General features: G+C 35.2%; 1 protein-coding gene across 2 annotated transcripts in view; it reads left to right on the top strand.

The window, feature by feature from the left end:
• Positions 1–20,281, top strand: part of HHIP (hedgehog interacting protein) — a 72,267-nt gene that overhangs the window by 43,544 nt on the left and 8,442 nt on the right. For both annotated transcript variants that reach the window (XM_068680847.1, XM_068680848.1), the window contains 7 exons: positions 7,652–7,803; positions 8,246–8,419; positions 9,502–9,645; positions 10,557–10,678; positions 12,719–12,842; positions 13,536–13,666; positions 14,258–14,339. In XM_068680847.1, the coding sequence (XP_068536948.1) occupies positions 7,652–7,803; positions 8,246–8,419; positions 9,502–9,645; positions 10,557–10,678; positions 12,719–12,842; positions 13,536–13,666; positions 14,258–14,339 (929 nt within the window). The remainder of the gene's footprint in view (positions 1–7,651; positions 7,804–8,245; positions 8,420–9,501; positions 9,646–10,556; positions 10,679–12,718; positions 12,843–13,535; positions 13,667–14,257; positions 14,340–20,281) is intronic.

The following is a 20,281-nucleotide window of genomic DNA, read 5'->3' on the forward strand; positions in this document are numbered from 1 at the left end:
TCTACCCCTGCCTCACAGTATTTAAATATATACCTCATACGAGTGCAGCATTCCCCTTGCTATGAGAAAAGGCAAGTACCTGCTTTAACAGACAACAGTTCACTACCAAGAGCCACAGGAGAAAGGCCGAATTGTTTGCAAGACAGAATAATGTCATCAGGGCATCTTTCCATTTGCATCTCTCTTTTTTTGAAACTAGTTATTTTTTAATGTCTACAATTAGACAGATCAACATTTCTGGTTTTAATTTAATGCAGAGAGTATGATAATTACTGTTATTCTGTTCTGAATTATATCCCTAAATTTCCATATAAAGTGGTCACGGTAAAACAGCATGAATTTGTTTTCAATTATCGGAGTATAGAATTTGTTGTAGGTTGGTTCATTTTACATAAGCACTGTCAAATTTGCTATGTGTCACCATACATCCTCTTTTTTTTCCCTCTCTCAGCACAAAAAGTCTTACAACTCAGTTTGAAGTGCTGTAGACTTTTTTGTGGACACTTACGAAAAGTCTTACTTTAGCAGCCTAGGGAGATCTTCGCAGCATTGTAAGATTTCTTTTCATGTCATATTTTTATCTCCAGCAATGACGAAAGCAGCACTGATCTTCTGAAATGTCATGCCATTTAAAAGCATCTTATCTATTGAATTATAATTCTTAACAAAGTTTTTTTTGACAGTTCTCTGTCATTAGATTCTATGTTTTAAGCAAAAAGGAGATTTTATGAAATGTGCTATTGAAAAATGAAGATATGTTTTAGATACATAGTCAAGGAATGAGAACATGAGACTACCCAAGGAGATGGCTCAGAGGACCATGGTCAAATAAAAGAATTGGTAGAACAGTAAATCACCAATAGGATTAATTGGTATTGTTTATGTGTCTACAGAAATAATGTTTGGTGGCATTAAAACGGTTTTAAAACATTAAAACTCAAAGTTAGAAAAGAAAGAAAAAAAACCTTTCTTGATTGGAAGAGGTCACAGTACTGGTGAACAAAAAAAAAAAAAAGATTATTAGCATTTTGTCATCATGTGATGTATTTGTGAAAGCTAATGTAATGTAGTCTGTTTTCTTTGGGGTATCATCTGAACCCATTTTATTGAACTATCCACTGATAAATAGTGGCAAAATTTGCCTTTATCACAGAAGGTGTGTAAAGTCTAGAAGAAACAGAAAGAACAAGAAAAAATGGAAAGGTCATCAAGTCTTTTCTCCCAACTAATAAAGGATTTTTCTAGTCAATAAATTTCTTAATACTTACTGCACCCTTGTTCACTTGAACGAAGCTTTATCACTTTCCTAGAAGGCTGGTTCTACAGCACAAAGACCAAACCAATGCAGCTAAAAAGCTGTTAGGAGAAGACAGTCTACAGTGGAAGAATACCGAACATGAAAAGTACAGGAGAGGAGACAGGCCAACTGACTAACTAAATAAATAAATAATGACCAGAAAATGGAGGAGTGCCAGGGAAATAAGAAGGAGTATGCTTATTTTTTACCTTCCCTTAGTGGCCTCCACTGGTGAACCACTCACTGAATTGCTGGTGGAATGCAAAGCTTCCTTGAAAATAAATCCAGCTGGGGACAGAGGTGGAATCACCACCTGTGTTCCCAGAGGATGAATGCTGCTTACAGCTCAAGAGGCCTCTGTGGTGCAGGAAAGTGTGTAATTCACACCTTCTTGAGCCAGCTTTACTGAATGCAATAATCATCTGGTCTTTATTTGAATCTCCCTCTTCCGGGACTGATTTCCACTGTCTTCTGTTATTCCAATTCTCCTAAAGTAGTACAGTACATAAAGTTTCCCAGTCCAGATGCAGACCTCACATGGGCTCATGGCCACCTCCTTGCAAGCACACTCACAGTCGTATGTCACTCTGCCCAAAACCTCTCAATTATTGGCTGGCTTTTGGCAGTCTCAAAGCTTTTAGCTGCTTCTAACCAATAATTGGGAGAGTTGTCAAAGCAGGATTCATGTCTTACTAGAAGAGTGTGAAGGAGGCAAGCTGTGGGTTTGTGTTGGGGTGGTATCTGCATTTATAAGTTTCATATACTTTCTTTAGGAGGACGGGAAGAAAGAATTGTGTTATCACGGGACAAGGATTTTCATTTGGATTAAACTAAAGACTTGCCCAGCAGTACAGCAAACTCTGGAGTTGAGGAATTAAAAAAAAGAAAAAAAAAAAAAAAAGGACTGTGAAAGGTCCTGCATTTAGTGGCTGGCTTCTTGAAAGGACTATGGAGGTAAGGAAAAGGAAAAAATGATCAAGGCCATGTCGAAATTTTGTATTTGCTGCAACAAAAGTAAGAAGAAAGTAAGAATTCAGTTCTAAGTTTCAGTGCTACCTTTAGATCTTTAACCATTTTTACTTATTTCTGTTCAAGTCACTTCTGTTCTCGTCACTCCAGTGTTTTCCTTTGCTGAAAAATTATCCTGCATAATAAATACACATGCATAATTCCTGTAAATGGGTGCTCTGACTTTTCCCCAGTTCCAGAAAAGCCCCACTCAAAATCCGTGCAGAATTATGTTTATGTATCGTCATCTTACTACCTTTTGATAGGCACTAGAGGAGTGGAATTTCATTATTTTATTGGAGATTTCAATTTTCCTGTAAAAAAATGAGCTTTTTAATGACACTGAAGACATCAGAGCAGAAAACCTCCTTTTTGTGGAGGGTACACTTTGGCCATCATCATTTTTCAGCCAAATCCTGCCCTGCACATAACTGGACAAAAACCAGCTTTTGCTTCAGTAGAACTTGTGCTTAAACTCAAATATGGCCCTTTTTCCTGTTTAAATATAAATGTAAAGCATTTCTGTATCTAAAACTGTTTTAAATTGAAGTATTAAAACAGTGCATTGGTTAAATCAGTTAAAAATATTGCTAATATTTTTTTACAAAAAATCCTTAGATAACGGCAAAGCCCATTAAAAAAAAAAAACAAACCTGCAGCACAACAGGAAAAAGGAAATGCTTTGGAGATAGGGTCTAGTGTATATACACTATACTCAGCCATGACATCAGTGTAATTATTTTTCCCTAAGGTAAATGTCTTATGTTACAAATTCTTCCCTTGCAAGAGGCCTCAGGCCCCACAGATGTTCAGATAGCAAAGCACTTGAGTTTTCAACACCCAAGAGGTCTATGGGAGCTCCACTGCTGTACCATAGCTACAGCCCAACCAGTTTCTGCTTTTCTCATTCTATATTTCTTGTCCTCTTTCACCTGTCAGAGAGAACTCCTCGTCTTTCTCAAAATAGTTGATAAAGCTTTGAAAGGCAAGGTGTGCCCTTGCAGCAAACCTTTTTTCTAGTTTCTACTTTTGCTGTAGTCAAATTTCCATCCTGTGTTGGAGCCAAATTTCCAAAACATGTCGATTAAGCAAATAATTGCCTCTGAGAAAAATACTTGACATTGATCTTCAGCTCTATAGTAAGGTCCAGTAAAGGAAGGTTCAAATAAGCTGAGATCCTTTTGGGATCTCCTAATTAGAAATCTATTTGAAGAGTTCATATGGTACAGTCTGATTTAGATGTTCCATGACCTCTTCCCCATGTCCTTAACAAATAAAACTCCTTAAGATCAAACACGTGGTAATGTATGTTATGGTATTTATTACATAGGAAATAAAGTAAATGAAGGGTGATCAAACTGCCTGAACTAGTTACCCAGCATTTATTTTATAACAGTAGATGAAAACAAATGATATAAAGACATTAAAGTTAATATTTTACACCACCAATGATAATGATCCGTAATATATATATTTGAAGCATGTTTTAAAAGGCACTTTAAGCCTTTTTAAAGAGCTGCTACTCATTTACAACATGAATGTGGGATTGTGTAAATGAAAAAGATATTATGTATAAATATCACAATTTTATATGAATGAATGAATTGTGAAATCTATTTTAAAGGAATACTCTGAATCTGCTACCCATATTGTTTACTATGAAGCCATACAGAATAATGAAAATAAATTGATATGTCTGGTTTGCATACTAAAATGAAGTATTATTAAGGTTACTTGATTAAGGGTCATGCTTAAAATATGATCTACTTTAAATGAGCTAGTTAGCAATACCAGTTAAAATACTCCCATGTATTATTATATATACTATAGGAAATAATACATTTATTGGTACAATGAAATGCCATCATCTCTTAAGAATAACTGCAGCATGTGTTTCTGTATTAAAGTATAATACCTTAATAACACTTCAGTATATAACACCAGTACATAATATCACTACTTATGGGTGAAATATAGGGCTAACATAATGTAGGTAACCAACCATTGGAAAATAAAAAATAAATAAACATTTTAAGTTCAATGCTTACAATTAATCTTTTACCCAGCTTCATACTGACTTACAATAATGTAATTCTGATTAAAATATTTGTCATCCTAAATTAGATCAAACTAGTTTTTTTAAAAATGTGTTTTCCTTAGCTGAAGTTTATAATCTGGCCTAAGGAAAATCAGTTCTGAAACAAATATAGGATCGATGCAAAATCTGCAATTACCATGAGTAGAAAAGAGTTCAAGGTAAAGAACTTCATAGGCAGACATTGGAAGTGTGAGCTTCCAGGTTTAGTTATGATAAGAGATTGCACAGGGATCTAAGTCACAGTCTGAATAATAAATCTTCATTTCAGCCAACCATCATTCTTTGTTTTCAGCAGACACCCCAATGGAATAACAAGATATGTCTCATTCTTCTCTCCCTTCCTTATATAACTGTTAAAGGTTATTCCTTCAAACAGTGTAGTGCGGAATGTCCTACAAGTTAATATGTCATGTACAGATTTTTGGTGCTGGTTTCACCCAAGGGGAAACTTAAAAAGTGAAGGATGCCAGGAGGTTGTTAAGATGTCAAGAGAAAGATACAGAAGTTGGACATGTGGTATCCAATTCTAAAAAGCCACAAATGAAATATAAAGGCTGGGTTGCTGGTTTCACAACATCAGAAATCTATCATTTAATTTCATAATTAAATAAATTAAATAACTAAAAATAATAACGAGAATAATTCTGCAAGGGAAAATCTGAAATTTGGTATACAATTACTCAGTTTGACAGTACTGAAATGAACGCTCCTAATGGATTTTACAAGCTATCTGTCAATTATCACAACTTAAGAGATACAACACTATGGAAAGCTATACACTTTCTCACACAATAGGGATCATTTCAAAAGCTATGGAAATTGTGGCAGTGATGAAATTGGAAACAACAGGTTTTTCAATTAGTAATAATGTGGAAAATCCACATGAACAATTGTTTTCCAAACCCAGAAAAAAATTAGTATGGAAAAAGCTAGATTTCTAATTGACTGTAAGTCACCTAATGGCTTGATGCTGCACAGATTTCCATGTCTTAGAGGAATGTTTCAAAAGTTTTTATTAAATGCTATAGTAAATTGACTTTTTAGAGTACAGTGGGATTGGCTGACTTTGAAAAACAGAAAGCAACATGACTTTTCAGGAAGTATAAATGCATTCTAGATACAAAGAAAGTAATATATTGCAGTCTGCTGGAATAATGCAAAACAGAAATTAGTAGAAATACTGTCCTGATCCTATGAATGCAACTGGCCATACTAACTACCTCACAGGTCTTGTGGTTCATTCATTTGTCAAGTTCTTGCTTCATGTGTACTTCATTAAAAGCTCTTAATTCAATTTTCACCTGTTTGCTCTATCAACAACTTCACTTTCACAGTGAGACTGCTCCCATGACATCAAGTGCTAAATAAAATCCTCAGCTTAATAACGGAATGATCTTCTCTTACTAATACTTGCAATAACTCACCTTGAATGGCAGGCCTAGTGTGACTCATTGACATTCCTGGGCCCTTAAATGACTCAAAATCAACTCTCAGGAGAAGAAATAGGACTGTCTTTGTCTGGGCACAACAGATAGAAACATTCATCAGGAAACTTTGCAATACGCCTTACTGTTCCCAAAGCAACAGATTTGCCTCTGTTTGCTTCAGACTTTATCTGAGTAACTTGGTCAAAACTCTTAGAAACTTATGTAATAATATCTACAATCAGTTCAGACTCAGCTGCAGGATTGTTTTTGGCTTGTAAAGGAGAAAGAGCTAGATTACCAGTCTCTTCATCCACAATGACTGCAACTGATTTGGCAGCTCTAACTAGACTTTCAAAACTAACCTTTCTGATAACCCCCTGAAACTAAACTTTTTAAGCAAACAAATTAGCAAATTTTGTCTGCCTCTAAATTAGGAGGATTCAGATTTCATTGCACAAATCTCTTTGTATGGAAATCTCTTGACCTATTTACATCTCCGTTTCAGAATCATGTTTCTTGTTGGTTGTTGTGATTAAATAGGAAGCATGGCTATCATGTTGAATTAAAATAAATTAAAGCTGTGCACTTTCCCAATTAGGCCTTTTGTGGGACATCTTTCATCAGGAAGACAGGCCCATCCATCAGTCTGAATTGCAAATACATTTTAAAAGCTTCATTCTCTCTTATAATTTAAAATTTCATAATTAGTTATCATGGGTGTGGTAGAGTTGCAAAATGTTGTGTGCTTATGTGTACAGTTGGAGTGCTCAAATCTATAACAGAGTCACTGGTTTTGAGAGGTTGGCAAACCCTGAGTTAAACTCCAGAACAACTGTCGGCTTGTGAATAATCACATATGCAAACTGAATTTGAATTGTTAATTAAATATTCTGTTTTATTTCTATGCCTCAGCTTCCCTCCCCTATATTACCTCTGGAGAAACAAATGAAGTTAAATTTTGTTCTTAGTTTATACAACTAAAATTTTAGTCATAGTAATATTTGATACTTTTTTAGAAGCCAAAGGAGAAAATTGCCTTCTATTTAAGTACACGGGGTTTTTGCATTGTCACAGTACATTACATAGATCTGATGTTTAACGTATAACTGTACTAATCTTTGTGGCAAATGTAATAACAAAAGAAAGTTGTTTGGAGATTTTTCTATTTTTATTTAAAAAAAAAATAACAAAAACGTTTCTATTGAAGGACCACATGTAAAAACTATGGTTTCTCTGCACGGAGACCAAGGCTGCTTATTACCTACAGTATACTAGCTATGATGAACAGACCACCATAGTTGTGACAACTGATGTTGCTGCCTCCAGGGTAAAACAAAGGTTTACATATTACACAAGCAATTTAACTGTTTTCTAAACATATTGCCAAGACAGTGGGAGTTGGCAGCCAGCACTGTGTTTTAGGTTTTGGATACTTGGATTAGAACTGACTGCTGATTATAGACCTTTTTATTTGTCCTCTACGAATTACAAGCAACCTAGTAACCCAGCAAAGAATCCTTTGCAGCACTTAAACTTGTCTTCATGGCTTCCCAAAGATTACATACACAAATCACTCCACAAAAGTGGTGCAAGAGACTTGTGCATAGATAACTACATAAGACAATTGTCTTGTTCTAACTCTTAAAGAGTTCTCCAAAGTGAAATGTTTTATAATCCTTTTTGTGCAGTAGTCAGGAAAGAAATAAAAGAGTTTGGGCAGAGATTATCCACAAGAAAGAAACTTTTTTTTGGGTTCCAGCTGCAACACAATAAGGAACATAATTAACTTCACAATTCTTTGTGTTTTTCATTTGACTGCAGGGAGGAGATGAAAGAGGACTGTTAAGCCTTGCATTCCATCCCAATTACAAGAAAAATGGAAAGCTGTATGTGTCTTATACCACCAACCAAGAACGGTGGGCTATTGGACCTCATGATCACATCCTTAGGGTCGTAGAATACACGGTATCCAGGTATCATTAGAAGTCTAAAATTCACAAATTTTGTATTTATCAGCAATCTTCTTCAATTTTGTGTATCCTATTTCTAAAATGAACTCAGACTTACATGTACAAAGCACATACTTGGGCACTTGCAGAAAAATTATTGCTGATATTTATTTCAAACAGTATTTTTGGAATACCAGTAAGCATAATGATTTATGCTTTTTAAGACTTCTTTTTAATTATTCTGTCATTATAAAATTATATTTATTTCCTACTTGTGTATGGACAGCAAAATAATTTTTGTGAATGCTGAAAAATTAAATTTCTCAGAAATTATTGTTGGGCATTTTTTTTACCAAGTTAAAACATCCGCCTCTTAAAGTATAATTTGAATGACTCCAGTTTATTTTTAGAAAGAAAACTTATGATAGTGAGCTGTGAAAACTGTTTTCATATCTTTGTATTGCAGGAAAAACCCACACCAAGTTGATATGAGAACAGCAAGAGTGTTTTTAGAAGTAGCAGAACTACATCGAAAACACCTAGGAGGACAGCTTCTGTTTGGCCCAGATGGCTTCCTATACATCTTTCTTGGAGATGGCATGATTACTCTAGATGATATGGAAGAGATGGATGGATTAAGGTACAAAAACCACCAATGTATAGATTTATGTGGTCTTCTCTTTTTGCACAGTATTTCGGTCAGAAACAAAAATGATCAACAGTTGTCAGCACAAATCTTACACTTTCTTTACTGCATTACCTCAGTATTTTCAACTCCTGAATTTAGCAGTTAATTTTCAGAACAGTCTTACTACTTAGAAACATCTTGTAGTTGTGTGCTATCAGACCCCATAAATACTGGGTTTCATCATCACCAGTACATGTAATTCTATTTAAACAGCAGTTAGACTTCTTTTTTTTTTACAAACTATTATTCTATGAACAGGACAACTTTATTGAGCAAATGTTCTAACAGACACATACCAGAGTCAATAACAACACTGTATCCCTTAGGAAAATGTCTAGAGAATTTATGAAGCAATCCTGCTTTGGTTCTACCTATACAGTTTTCTCAACCAGCTTTGACCCTGTTTTATTACATTATAGAATCATAGAATGATTTGGATTTGAAGGGACCTTAAAGATGATTCAGTTCCAACTCCTATGCCAGGGGCAGGGATACCTTTCACTAGATCAGGTTGCCCAAAGCCCTATCCTATGTTAGAGTTGCAAAGTGTTGGCCCAATATTGCTTTAGTTTAGAGAAAGCGTGATACTGAGCCTTTACAGACCTAAAAGTAGTTGCTATGCTCAAAGGCTTCTTTGGTTCAGCAGAATAGCAGGTGCTCCTGAACCTTACAGTGAGGATATCCTTAACACCAAGACCAGAGAGTAATTATTTTAAATTAATATAGAATAAGGGGGGTGACTGAAACAGATGCTGTGATACAGAAAGTTATTCTTGTTATCACGTTGCTCCCCAGCAGAATGGTCAGAGGAGTTCTAGTATAGATATAACGAGGCAACATGTTGGCCAAAATTAATCTTTGATGGGTTCTGCTACAATTCTTAGGACTCTCACATACCATAAAAGACCAGTCTGGACATGAATATTAAGTAAAGTACATGGTTTCTTTTGCTGGTTCACTGTAGTATTATATGGGTTAAATATACTAGGAAAATACTTTCAAAAGACAATTATTTTATCCTCCAACTTTCTCAGTGATTTTACAGGTTCTGTATTACGCCTTGACGTAAATACTGACCTGTGCAGTGTCCCTTATTCCATACCACGGAGCAACCCACATTTTAATAGCACAAACCAACCTCCAGAAATCTTTGCACATGGACTCCACAATCCAGGCCGGTAAGTAAATTACAGTTAAATTGAATTACTCTGGAGCAGGTACCGTTTTCAGCCAGAAGTAGTTTACCTAGTCTGGTAACAAAATTTTCATGATAAAGGCACTCATGAACCTTTTTAACAGCCACTCCTCCATCTTCACATATATGTCACAGTTAGAAACAAATGTGTATTGGAAAAGGGGAAGGAAGGAGAAGAGAATGCACAGCTATTGCAAGTCAAGACAGAAATGGAAGAAACAACGTACTGGCTTTTTTTTTTTTTCCCTCTATATTTTTTTCTTTATGAAACACGAGAACTTAAAGCAGAGAGCTGGTAAAACACAGCTGGGATGGGAATCTGAGAAATTAGAACAGTAGAATCTTGATTGAGAAAAAAAGGCACATAGAAAACAAATGAGAACATCTGGTGAAATCTAAACAATAACAAGGAGGAGAGCAACACTTTAACTAAACAACACATAATTCAGCAAATTAGGTGGGTGGTAGTACTGAAGTGACATTTAAAGTCATGGTTTAAAAAAATCAGAAATTCAGAAGCTGTTCAGACAAGAGTTGACCATCAGACTTCTTAAAAATCAAAAATTTCTACACCATGTAAGTCAACTCATTTAGTTTGGTTAAAGTATTGCTTATTTCCAGCATTGTTGAGCAGAGCAGATTCCAGCACTAGGTAAAAGTATAGTTTTAGTCCATGTTATATAAAAATTGTGCAGGGATGGGAAAGATATTCTCTCTTATATTCAAATCTGATGCATCTCTCAGATATTTTGGCTCATTATGAAGCAGGTCCCTCAAATGCATATAAGCCACAATGAAACAGTAATCCCTCAAAATGTGACACTTCACACTATTGAAGCCGTTCTACTGAATCCATGTATCTCATGAATTTTCTTCTATTGTCTTGTCTTACAGCTGTGCTGTGGATCGCCATCCAACAGATGTAAACATCAATTTAACAATACTTTGCTCAGATTCAAATGGAAAGAACAGATCTTCAGCAAGAATCTTACAGATAATAAAGGGTAAAGACTATGGTAAGTTCCATCCAGGGTAAAGCTACTGGGAATAGTAGGCTTCTCTGACTATGGAATAATAAATAGAAAACAGAAAACAATAAAGGACTGTAAAGCCATGAGAACTAACTTACTGCATAGTCAGGATAGGTAACCTACGTAAGACAGAATATATGAAAGTACAGTACAAGCAGATAAAAGATGAAAGATGAAACAAAATTTAAATGACTGAACTTTGTTCTTGTTTTTGCAGAATATCATGTAAATAAGATTCAAGAAATATGCTAGTTGCTAGTCTCTCTAAGATCTTACTGTAATTGCAAATGATGGCTCATAAAGAAAAGATTTTGGAATATCAGGAAGTGATGAAAATGTATTCTTAGTCATTCACAAATAACCTTTTAAGGTACAGAATGGAAATCTCATGTAATGTGCCTCCTATAATGGAAAAAATGAGATAGACAACAACAGAACAAAACCAAACAGGGAAATGACTGAGCTCTGTTTAAATGTTACTAAAAATGAACAACTTAGAGAAATGCACTATGCTACTACTTCATAATAAAAGACTAGTTTAGATTGCAATAGAATAAACATACTCAATTAGGAACTTAAAATTTTGGAATGTTTTATGTGCTCTCTGAATCAGTATGATTGCCACTCACAATTTTAATTTAATGTTTAACTCTGATACCTACTAAAATCACTTGCTTGTTCAGGGAAGCCAGATGGTAGTTACTCTGAGCTATCCCCTGCCTTGGTTGACCATTTCCCAGCTTCTAAATACATGGTGGTAAAAGGTGGTAAGTTTCAAAGGTGTTTAAAGGGATCGAGGACTGACATATTTCCTGGAACATAATGTTTTCAGGTTTTATTCACATCTCCAGTTCTTCCACCTGTACTGTACTTAAAAGCAAAGCAGTTGCACTGGCTAGTAGCACAGTCTCAACGTGTAATGCAATTGTTCTACTTTAGTTATTGCATGTATTTTCTGTGTGCATTTTATAAAAGCCAAACCAAAGAATAATATTTGGTAAACCACTGCTCCAATGGAATTTTGACTGCATCTTTATTGTAGAGTAAACTAAGCAATATTGTGTCTATCCAGAACAGCTTGCCAATATTAATACTAGGCTGTGGGTTGACTGCTTAAATAAAAAGAGCTCATCATCCTTTTCTCCCACATTTAAAATTTCAGCTCTTTCTCATGTAGAATAATCTAGGAAATTCATTTATCAAAGACCTGCAGACAGTACTCCAACTAAAAATAAAGTTCCTATGAAACAAAAAAGTCTGTTGGCTGTGGCTTTAATTTAAAGTTATGAAGTTAGGATTTCAATTTGAGCCTGCTTTTACCCTAAGCAATATTTGATTGCATGCATAGGAACATTTGCATTGAAACTTCCTCAAAGACATGATTTGATGTGACTAAACTCTGCAGTTCTGAAAAAAAAAAAAAAAGTGTAGGAACTGAAATTATAATAGCAGCAGGAAAAATTACCATAAGTAGATACATCCAGCAATACTAATGTTTTATGGGAAGTAAGAGACAAACTGTATTTAAAACTGTGATTTTGAAAGACTTTCTCAAACCATTGAATAGCTTTGAAAATAAGTTCTGCTGAAAATCACAGGAATTCATGCTCTTAGGTACTGGTAAAAAATCTGAGCACCCTTTTCAGTGAAGGGGGTTTAATTATATTCCTGACATTCAAGAGATCTATTCTGTAGACTGTATTGACACAAAAAAGTTAATAGCTGTAATCACATTAACTTCAATGGAAGTCTGACCTAATCCTGATACAGTTTTATTCTCTTGGCTTGTGCATGGAAGAAGGTAATTATAGTGTCTCCTATCTAAATCCCTAACTCATTGTTTCACACACAGCTTTTGTTGCAATGTTCTGATTTTCCTAATGCTTTCTTTCCAGCTACACATCTTGAATTTTAAAGTACATTTAAAGAGAATTAACCTATTTCTTGAAGTAATAATACTTTTCATAAATATGAATCAAAATATGAAACTGCATATGATCTAATGCTATGGTAGTTCCTTTTTAGAAAGTGAGCCTTCACTTTTAGAATTCAAACCATTCAGCAGTGGAGCCTTGGTTGGTGGATTTGTCTATCGAGGTTGCCAGTCTGAAAGACTCTACGGAAGTTATGTATTTGGAGACCGCAATGGGTAGGTTTCTTATAATCTCAGCCTTAAACAAAAGTGAACATAAGGTGTATTTAGTTATGAGCTTCTTGTATAAAAGAACAGCAACAATCATTTTAAATTGTGTCACTTTGCCCATGTAGCAATGTGACGATACAGATTAAATTCAAGATTTGGAAATCAAACAGCATGACATTCTAATGAATGGCAGCATACATAACATGTCTAATCCTTGGAATAAAGTACAGACAAAGACACTAACATCACAGCTTTCTAAAGATTTTAGTTCTACAAACACTTACATATATCATTTACATTATAATGGGAATAAATGTTAATCATGGAATTGTTTGCCAAACAGGTCTAAATGATGAGATAAGGAGAACTTCTGGGGTTTTATGGAAACATCATTGATGGAGCAAAAGAATTATTTTTAAATAAATGGGTATAGTTTTCCCATGCCAAATAGCTCAGTATTCACAAATGATTATCTATAGTATGGCTTGAACCCAATTTTGCAATGTTTAAATGAAAGGAAGGGAAATGCTATGCTTTTTAAACATCTGAAAAATAACAGGCAGGAAATAAGATGTGATGAACTGCATATATGCATCTATGGAGCTTTTTCCTGTAAATGTGTACTTATTTATATGGACAGTGAAAAATCTATATTTAAAATGTAATATAACAATTTCTTTTATGTATTTTTGAATATAGAAATTTTTTAACACTGCAACAGAATCCTGCAACTAAACAGTGGCAAGAGAAACCCCTCTGTCTTGGCAACAGCGGTTCATGTAGAGGTTTCTTTTCAGGCCCTGTCTTGGGATTTGGCGAAGACGAATTAGGTAAATAGAAAAAACTATGTTATTAAATTATAAGTCTTATCAGTATTGCCTGCTAAGCTATTAAAAATCATAGTAAATGTTTCAAAAGAAGAAATCTGAAGGCTAGCTCTCCTTTGCCAAAGCTTTCTTCGCTGCTGTTTCAGCTACACCTTACCAGCTGTGTAAGAAGAATTGAGAAGAGAAAGGGTTGTTGGAAGGGTCAAAGGTCCTTATTTTCTCTCACATTCTTTGAACCATGTCACTCACTATGACACAACTCATATGCCTGTTTTAATTCCCCATGTTACAGATGGATCCCTCTTTATAATTCCCCAATTATATATTTTATGAATATGTATGAACAATATGAAATATATATGAACAATATGAAATAGAAAACATTAATGATAAAGTATATTTTGCATTTTAGCATCAATTTGGGAAAAGTGCTTATTTAAATTTTCAGGTAGCAATGATTCTGTTGTATATTTCAGTAAGGTGAGTTGTCTCCCAAGTGTTTTTTAACCTCATCTTGCAAACACATCTAGATCACAAAAACGTTTGACATCTTAGGAAAGAGGAACAATTTCATTGTGTGGTTTTCTTTAACAGGTGAGATTTACATATTATCAAGCAGTAAAAGTATGACGCAGTCTCACAATGGAAAGCTCTACAAGATCATTGACCCGAAAAGGTGAGCATTGCACTACTCCCTAAGATCAATCTTCCTTTCAACAGGTTAAAACCCAAAAGGTAAGTGTAGTTCTTTCATGTAGCTGTATTGTGCAATACTTACATTAAATAAGAAGGAAAATTCTTAGTGCAGGGGTTTCCTAAAAGCCAATGTACCATCAGCAGCAAACTAAATAGATTCACTAAAAGTAGTCACTGTCTCATAGAAAGTGACTTTCTGAACAGTAGAAGTGTAGCCACCACTAATTTTTACTCTTCAACGTTATGATAAATGCTGCCCACTTTCCCTCTTAGATTCACATTCTTTGTATATTTTCTTAGAAGTTTAGACACATTTAAAGTGCAACTATATGGACCGGTAAGGGTAAAAGATGCTTCTGGTAGTTCTGAAACCGAATGCCTTGTAGGTACCACAGAGGTTATACAGGGTCTATGGAAGGCAGAATGCTGGAATTCCCCCTAGTGCTGCTGCTGCCTTAGCTGCCACTGCAGTGTGACAGTTCACAAAGGGAGCTGGCTAAAAAGGTTAGTGCTGGCTGACAATATCTACTCTGCATACTGAAAAGCTACTACAGAAATAATTTGACGGTACTAGCTTTAGGTCAGTAATTTCTTTGGCTACTACCTGGTCAGTTCCAGTCTCACTTCCTCACAATTTCAGTTTTGCCATAAGTAAACTTATCTGAGGGACAAATTCATTCTTTCCCAAACATCTCTGGTGTTGTATAGGAGACACCACCAACTGAGAAGTACACAGAGGACTGAATCGTCAGCAGGTGTGCATTGTTATTGCTTACTAGGTTTCAAGATCCTTCCACATTCCAGCACTCACCTGTCTCTCCTTAGGGAGGTTTGGAGCACAAAGAGAGAATCTAAGGAAGGAAAACTTCTGTCCTTGGACTGTGTGCCAAAAATACACTCAAGTCATTAACATTTCTTAAATCTACTTATTTCTTAATGTTCTCGTGTTCTTCATTAACTTTTCTTAAACCACAGCTTATGAATCACACCCAAATGATTTATAAGATGCTGAATTAATATGATCAGTACAGTTATTTAAACTAATTTACCAGCTGTAAAATGAGAATAAATGAAAATTACCAAACCAGAATTTCTTGAGGTCTGATCACCTTCAAGATCTTTGCAGAGCAGCTACAGCCATGGAAATACCAGGGGACATGGAAAGACTGCACAAAGCCAGTCCCATACGCAGTCCAGTGTGCCCAGCAGTAATAAGAGAAAGTGACTAGCAGACACTTACTTTGGCTGGTGAAATACCACTTTCTTCATGATGGATCATTCTGCTCCATCAGACCAAGTTCACGGCGTATAAAGCTACCACATGCATCCTGCAAAAGCATCAAAAATTAACACAAAATTAAAGAGCCAACAGAAATAAATTCTGTTAAAATAATTAATTTGACCTCATCATTCCCATGAGAACAACCTAGATTAGTATGTCTATTAGTTCAGTACCTACTTCAGCATGTTTATCCTTTAACATCACATACGGACATCATTACTGATTTTGCTGTTGACTGTTTAAGAGAGGAATTTGTTTTCTTGTCAGAATTTAAATTCTAAAAATTCTTATGGAACAACATGTGAAATCAATAATAAACCCATGAAACTGGGTGCACACTGTTCTGTAAATTACAGTAGAGTTTCAGAGTTTTTTGATTCTGCTACCCAAACCTATGGCAACTAGTTTGGAAGCAGATGTTACCGCAGGTTAGTGCAGTCTGTCAGTCAAGGTTATTATGTATGTTTTATTTATGCTTTCTGGTATTAAAAACATTGTTTTAGAACAAAACTTGCCATTCTTATTGGGATTGTTTAGTCTGTTGGTATATGGTTTTAAGTGAATTTTACACCCTAAATCCACTATTAGTATCTAATTACATGGGGCTGCCTTGTTTGACCTCGGCTTTTTGTTCTTGTTACCTCTTCCAGTAGGGTGGTCTTCAGCTGACATACCTGAAAGGCCAGACCTCCCATTGCTGCACTCACGGTTGGCTGTTTTCATGTATGGAAAAGGGTCAAGACTGTGTTTGGTTACTGGTGAAAGTAACCAGAAAACTATAAAATACTTTTGTAAATTGGCATACCTTTGAAATTAAACAGACTGTGGCAAAGGGATATAGTTTTTGGTAACACTTTCTAGAAACATGGGACAATTTTCATTCAGCCAAAGTTTTGAGTTTCGCTGTTTTTTAATCTCATACTATTGATGATTTTTAAGTGCAAGATGACTAATTACTTCCACAAAAGAGCATAGCAGCTCTACTTACCATTTCATGCTGATTTCACGTTACACTTATAAACAATTTAAAAATTCCATGGCTTTGACAAATGTTCATGTAACGCTTTATTAGCAAAATAGTAATTGTTAATCACATGCTAATACCTTTTGCATACTGTTATTTTGCTTTGCTGTTTAATGCCTTCCTCATGTTACATACCATACAACTACATCAAAAAAAAAGTGCAAACCCTAGCACAGTGAACTTTCTAAAACATAAAGTGAAGATGCTACAAGTTGGCTATGCGCATCAGGTATACAGTCATCAAGGTATTGATTTGTCACATCGTAGAAATTCATTACTAACATAACAAAGTCCAGTGAGGGGTGGCCCTGGCAGACTAATCTATTTGCAGAGTGAGCCTTCCATGCATGGGACAGTGCAGAATACAATTATCATTCCTTGTGGTGACCCCTTGCTGGAAATTTAAAACTTCATGCAAAAAACAATCTTCTGCTAGTGCTTATAAGCTGCTATAAGAGTACGTAATTACTCTTTTATTCTAAATAATAAATGTTATATAGAGGTGCAGGATTTTGTTTCTTTTGATCTTTGTAGGAAACCACTGCGTAAGCAAACTTGTTCTCAAACATAACTGTGAGCCTGATTTCTTCATCTCAAACAGAGCTTAAGAAACCTATTATTTTGATATTGCTAGCAGTAGAAAATTTTCAAAAGAGATAGCATGTTTAAAACATTAGAAGATCAGAGAATGAGAGTAATCCAGAGAACCTTTTGCATGAAGCTTCAATAATTAGCAATAGGAAGGTCCTTTCCTAAAACAATCCTTCAGATGTGATAAACATTAGGTGTTAAACTGAGGTGGTATATGAAAATTGATTATTAATAGGATCAACGCAGAGGTTCTGAATCCCTCCATCAAGGCAGTTTGAAACAGAATACAAGGTACCACGGGAAACCTCTTTTTAGTTCCTCACCCCTCCAACAGGTCTCCAAATACTTTACATCAGTAACTAAATATCCTCCCGTGAAAAGCCCAGAATTAAATAATCCTTCTCTTCAAAGCAAGGTTGCTATAATGACACATTGGTGTGTGGGAACTATCAGGCAATGCCGTGATAAGTCAAAAAAAGAAAAATTAAAAACAAATTAAAGACCAGGCGTATGACACATATATTACCTAATACCACAACTGAATACAGTGGAGAACATAGGTAATACCATATTTAGCTCTCAGATTGCAGGAGATGAGGGAAACCTTAAAGATTACAAACATTTAATATTAGGTAAATTGGTTAAACCAACAGACTAAAATTTCCTAAGTTAAAACTATGCCTCTGAAAAATATAGCTATTAGTTGATGACTATCAAAAAATGCTACGTTGTGAGAAGTAAAACACTTTCAAGGGCTAGGAATGAATGAGAAAATATTTATGTTAAAAAAAGAGAAAATTATTGGGTAAACAGTGATATAGAACATGTATATAAGCCCAAATATTCTTGTTAGTCAGTAACAGAGAAAATAGGAGACAAACCTATTAGGAAAGAAAATGTAGCATGAGAGTAGAAAATTAAATGTAGGCAGTACTAAAAATGCATATTTAAATAAAAAATATCTGTTGATAATGTTTAAATTATAGCTGATACAAACTTATTACCAGCTGTTATATGAAAACCATAGGGGGGAAAAAAAAGGAAAGATAGAAAGAAAATAAACTTTGGAAGTTGGGAAGTTGGCAGAACAGTGACAGTTTGGCTTTTTAAGTCTTCTGTTAGAATACTTACACTATGATCATGTTCACTTCTAAGCAAATTCTAGATAAAATGAAAAAGATTCAGAGAAGAATAGTCAAAGTGACAGACAATGCAAGAGATTTCTGTTTAAAAGATGAGACTAAAACCAGAGAAGCTAGAAGGACACTCATGCACCGCTGTAATCCCTATGAAGTTACAAGTTTTTGCCACTGCCTATACCACGACTCCAAAGCCGAAGAATAACTGTTTTGACCAGCATGGCTCACTGGAGCTAGCAGCTAATATTTACAAAAGAAGGCGGAGCTTAGTAAGTTTCCTTGCACGTGTAAGAATTCCTCTTCCTCTCCATATGTTTAACACCTTATAGATCTGGATTTCAATATGTTTTGTATCAACAGCCAGAATAGCTGCTTTCCGCTGGATTGAAACTTGAACTTGATTCAAACCATCTCCCTCCTCTTTCATGCCCCTCCAGAGTATGTAATTCCATTTATCATCCTTTCCATCACCACTGTTGGGATATCCACTACCAGAGTCTTTCCAAACAGAATGATTTCAAACATTAAGGGACTCTATCTAGGCTATATCTCATGTTGACATTGTTCAGGCTTTTTACAAGAATGGTTGTGATTTTACTTTTTAGCATGAGTCAGGAGAGTTAGATGGTAAGATGTAAGAGCAGCATTTATGAAAGTGTAGCCTTCTTGAAGACTTTAATTACTATAGAAATGGCAAGTCAGAAACATACAGCACTAGACTAATCTGCATCAACATTGTTCTGATGGGTTATAGAAATATTGTGAAGCTACTACTTAAAGCTGACTGTCGAATGAGCCAATTTTGTTGTTGAATGCTCTCACCAACCCAGGTGGGCCATGTGATTTCTTTCTGTTCAGAAAGTTACTATCCCTTAAGTCATTTGAGGGAATGGAAAGCCAGAATTAATGTCTAATTATGTTTAGTTTAGCCATAGCATGCAAAATTCTTATCTCATTTACCTACCCACATGCAGTTACTATTCCCATAAGAGACACTAAAGAGAAATTAGAGCTTTTTGCGAATACCAGTCTAGAGAGTTTCACTTTACAGAAGTACTTCACAAAAACTCCTTTGTAACCACGATGGAAAAACCTAAGGATTTTTTTCAATCACATCACAGCTCACTGACTGTAAAAGTTTTTGTTTTGGTTTGGGATTTTTTTCCATTTTTCTAAGTCTTTCTAGCGCTGGCTATTAAGGAGTTCTCACTTTTTATCACTTTATAAGGAAAAAAAACAGCTCAGTTTATCTTTTGCTTATTTTCTGGAGCCTGCAGGAAGCCTCTGCCATCCTAAAGAAAGTCATACATAATAGAGCAGCTTTAGCCCAGTAAGCCAGTCTTTCCCAATTCATCAGTCAAAGTGTTATGCAAGTGGCCCCCTAAATTGATAAATTCCCACAGTGCCTGTTGACCCAGCTGCCAAGTGCTCATGCAGCAGGTGTTGTTTTCATGACCACCCTGACAGTAATACAAACTGTTTAGCAGTTGCATTGACCTCTTAGCTATTAACATTGATACAGGCTTCACTAGGGACTAGTTTTCAAACATGACAGAATTTCTTAAGACTAGAGGTCATGAACAAGTATACCATATAAGAATAAATTTGATATGCTGCTGAGTTTAAATCTTAAAAGCTGTGAGTTTTTTCCACATTATTCCCATGTAGTAAATCTGGAGACAAGTAACGAGCTTTTGGCATCTCTCCCAGGACTAAAGGTATACTTTTTAATTTTAGAAACTGTACCTGAAGAGATGCTATATTTATTCTATGACAAGTAGTAAATTACAGTGAAGTAAAATTATTTTTTCTTGACATTTTCCCTTATAAAGGAAAAAAAATAAACTAGCGCACAAGCTTTGGTGATATACTTAGGCATCTTTCTG

The sequence above is a fragment of the Anas acuta genome, chromosome 4 (assembly GCF_963932015.1).
Source record: "Anas acuta chromosome 4, bAnaAcu1.1, whole genome shotgun sequence".
Taxonomy (NCBI): domain Eukaryota; kingdom Metazoa; phylum Chordata; class Aves; order Anseriformes; family Anatidae; genus Anas; species Anas acuta.